Source organism: Rutidosis leptorrhynchoides, chromosome 1, assembly GCF_046630445.1.
Source record: "Rutidosis leptorrhynchoides isolate AG116_Rl617_1_P2 chromosome 1, CSIRO_AGI_Rlap_v1, whole genome shotgun sequence".
NCBI classification, from domain to species: Eukaryota; Viridiplantae; Streptophyta; class Magnoliopsida; order Asterales; family Asteraceae; genus Rutidosis; species Rutidosis leptorrhynchoides.
In genome coordinates this window covers 132764843-132767884 of record NC_092333.1, presented here as the reverse complement: position 1 = coordinate 132767884, position 3042 = coordinate 132764843, and the positions used below count along the sequence as shown (strand labels likewise).

General features: G+C 36.4%; 2 protein-coding genes across 2 annotated transcripts; one reads left to right on the top strand and one right to left on the bottom strand.

Annotated features, from left to right (window-relative positions):
- The first annotated feature begins 213 nt into the window (after positions 1 to 213).
- LOC139865154 (peroxiredoxin-2E-1, chloroplastic-like) lies at positions 214 to 1129 on the top strand. The gene has a single exon (XM_071853618.1). The coding sequence runs from the start codon at positions 296 to 298 to the stop codon at positions 935 to 937; it is 642 nt and encodes a 213-aa protein (XP_071709719.1). The 5' UTR covers positions 214 to 295; the 3' UTR covers positions 938 to 1129.
- Positions 1130 to 1863: 734 nt separating this feature from the next.
- LOC139889252 (uncharacterized) lies at positions 1864 to 2513 on the bottom strand. The gene is made up of 2 exons (XM_071872215.1): positions 2348 to 2513; positions 1864 to 2237 (listed from the first exon to the last, which is right to left on the bottom strand). Exons 1-2 carry the CDS (start codon positions 2511 to 2513, stop codon positions 1864 to 1866), a joined length of 540 nt encoding a protein of 179 aa, XP_071728316.1.
- Positions 2514 to 3042: the final 529 nt, after the last annotated feature.

The following is a 3042-nucleotide window of genomic DNA, read 5'->3' as shown; positions in this document are numbered from 1 at the left end:
TAGTTGGAAGAATATTTCTGCCTATTAAAGTCCCGATTCTTCTAATCCATTTATTTAATGCTAATTAAAGTCCATTTTGGTGCAGTTTAAATTATAGTCCATTTTGGTGCAGTTTAAAATTAAGTACACGTTATATGTGAAGGGCATTCAATTGTTCAAAGCTATATAAAATATCAAAACTTGTCACGGGTGAAGAAATCATAATTTCATCCGCCCATTTTACACTACGCGCCAACTTTACATCTATATTATCATCATCCCTTCATATTTCACACTTCATACATCCCACAACAAAATGGCAACCACAACACCTTCAATCACTTTCTCCGCCCTCTCATCCGCCACCAAACCCCGCTGCATCTCCGCCACATCCTCCTCCTCATTCTCCGTCCGTCCAACCACCAATCCTCGCTTCAATCACTCATTCAAATGCTCAAAAATCAGAGCCATTATTTCAGTAGGAGACAAACTTCCGGACTCCACATTATCCTACTTCGATAGCGATAACGAACTCCAAACGACCACAATTTCCGACCTAACAAAATCCAAAAAGACAATCTTATTCGCTGTCCCGGGCGCATTCACACCAACTTGTTCCCAAAAACATCTCCCGGGGTTTGTTGAAAAATCAAGTGAGTTGAAAGCAAAAGGTGTGAACACGATTGCGTGTATTTCGGTTAACGATGCGTTCGTTATGAAGGCGTGGAAGACGGATAGGAATGTTGGTGATGAAGTGTTGATGTTGAGTGATGGAAATGGCGATTTTACGAAAGCGATTGGTTGTGAATTGGATTTGAGTGATAATCCAATTGGATTAGGAGTTAGATCAAGAAGGTATGCAATGTTGGTTGAAGATGGAGTTGTGAAAGTTTTGAATCTTGAAGAAGGTGGTGCTTTTACTGCTAGTAGTGCTGAAGATATACTTGCTGTTCTTTGAAATGCTTTTGTGTAACATTTTCTTTTGAGGAATAAGATGTACATTTAGAATAGTTGTTGCTTAATAAATTGTACTTTGTACTTTTGTACTTGTATGTTAACAATATGGAATTTGGTCCATACAAGTATTTGGATGAGGTTCATCTAGAGTTCGTAACTTCGTAATAGTTGCGTTCATCTAGAGTTCATAACTTCGTAATAGTTGCAACTTAACTTGCTATCAAACAGAGCACATATTGCAATCAAACATACTCCCTCCGTCTCATCTTAAGTGTCCACTGTTGACTTTTCAAAGTCTTTCTTTGTTAACTTTGACCGTAAATATTTCTATTCGTGTTATATAATATTTGATGAAAATTATATGGAATGAAAACACATTTAAAACTCAATTCATTCATATAATTTTCATCAAATACTTTATAGCACAAATAAAAATATTTACGGTCAAAATTGAAAAAGAAAGATTTTGAAAAGTCAATAGTGGACACTTAAGATGGGACAGAGGGAGTAACATATATACTCTCATAATATCATATCAAACAGAACATTTTAACTTGGGTCTTGTATTTGGTTGTGTTTCGGGCTCGTTTTGTGATCATGTTGTTCAAGGCTCGATTTTAGCTAGCTTTTGATCCTTGTTTAGTGGTTAGAGTTCGTTTACTGCTTCCGAGCCTTGCATTTTGTATCTATGTTCGTCTCTTTTTCATCTATTGATGAAAAGACTTTGTTAATGTTATCATTATTTTAGCAAAAAAAATCATATCATACCCATTCAAATAAAAGTAACTAAACAAGTCATATAAAACGTTCATGATAATAATATATATAGACAATAGACGATAGACTAAACCATCCATAATAGTTGCAACTTGCACATCACCAGGAAAACATAAAAAAGGCTAATTAGCGCTCACAAACAAACACCAACTAATCATACCATGACTGCAACGCTCTTCCAATTGCGAACGAAAGATAGGCATCAATACACGCAAACATCACATGTTCATTAGACAAACACACACTACCCCAATCACTCATTTTAACCTTCTTCATTCGATCTACATCACCAACATCTTTACCAATTATCAGTTTCGCAAGTTTCACCAACCCGAAATTACCAATACTTTCATCCCTCAACTCATTCGCAGCCCATTGACGTAAATCCCTACACTTGCCAACTTCCAAACCATGATCTATGTACAGCTTCTGCTTATCATTCTCAATTCCAACTCCAACAAAAGTGTAATTAGGGTTTTTCAAAAACTCCTTTAAATCTTCAGGGATTTTGTGGTTTTTTTTAACTGGTTGATGAGACAGCGTCTACTGACGAATAATTGGAGAGTGGCGACGGGGTTTTGTTGTCAGGCGATGGTGTTTGGACGCCATTCGATATCGAGACCGACGATCAGACGATGCAGACGACGATTGTTCCAGTTTTCGATTTCTGTGATCCATCTTTCTATTTTGTATGGATGGCGTGTTACCAACATTTCGAAGCAATCATCGTCCACAATCACGTCGTATTCAGTACTGTCACTTGAATGTCCGCAGAATTGAATGTCGAATTTCATCGCCATGAATGAATGAGAGCAGATTCTAGAATCCTAATTTCGAGGGCTCGTGATTTTTAATCGATTTGCTATAAGGGCCTGGCTGTGTTGGGTCGGGCCGAGCTGAAAAGTTTATTTTGCACGACTACTGTTGTAAAGAAACCCGTTTAATCCCTCGAATAATCCCTGATTACTCTTATATATAAGAGCAGTCCGTTTCGTTTTTCCAAAATCCGTTTAATTAATCGGACAACGTAGATTGATGAGTCAAAATTGAAGTTGGTAATCAAAAAGTCGGTCAAAGTCAAGATTGGTCAACATTTTAACATGAATTTAAACTAGAACTTGAGAGTTTTTGAATAAAACTATGTTAAAGTTTATGTTTATGTTTATGTTTTTCTTCGATATTTACACATATAATTTTTGAAATGAAATATTTAAATGTATAAAGTACAATCCGATTAATCCCCAATCCCCGAATTGCCGATTAATCCTTCTAAAATCCTGACTGATTAATCCCCGAATAACGAATTTTGCAACCTTGACTACTACTATC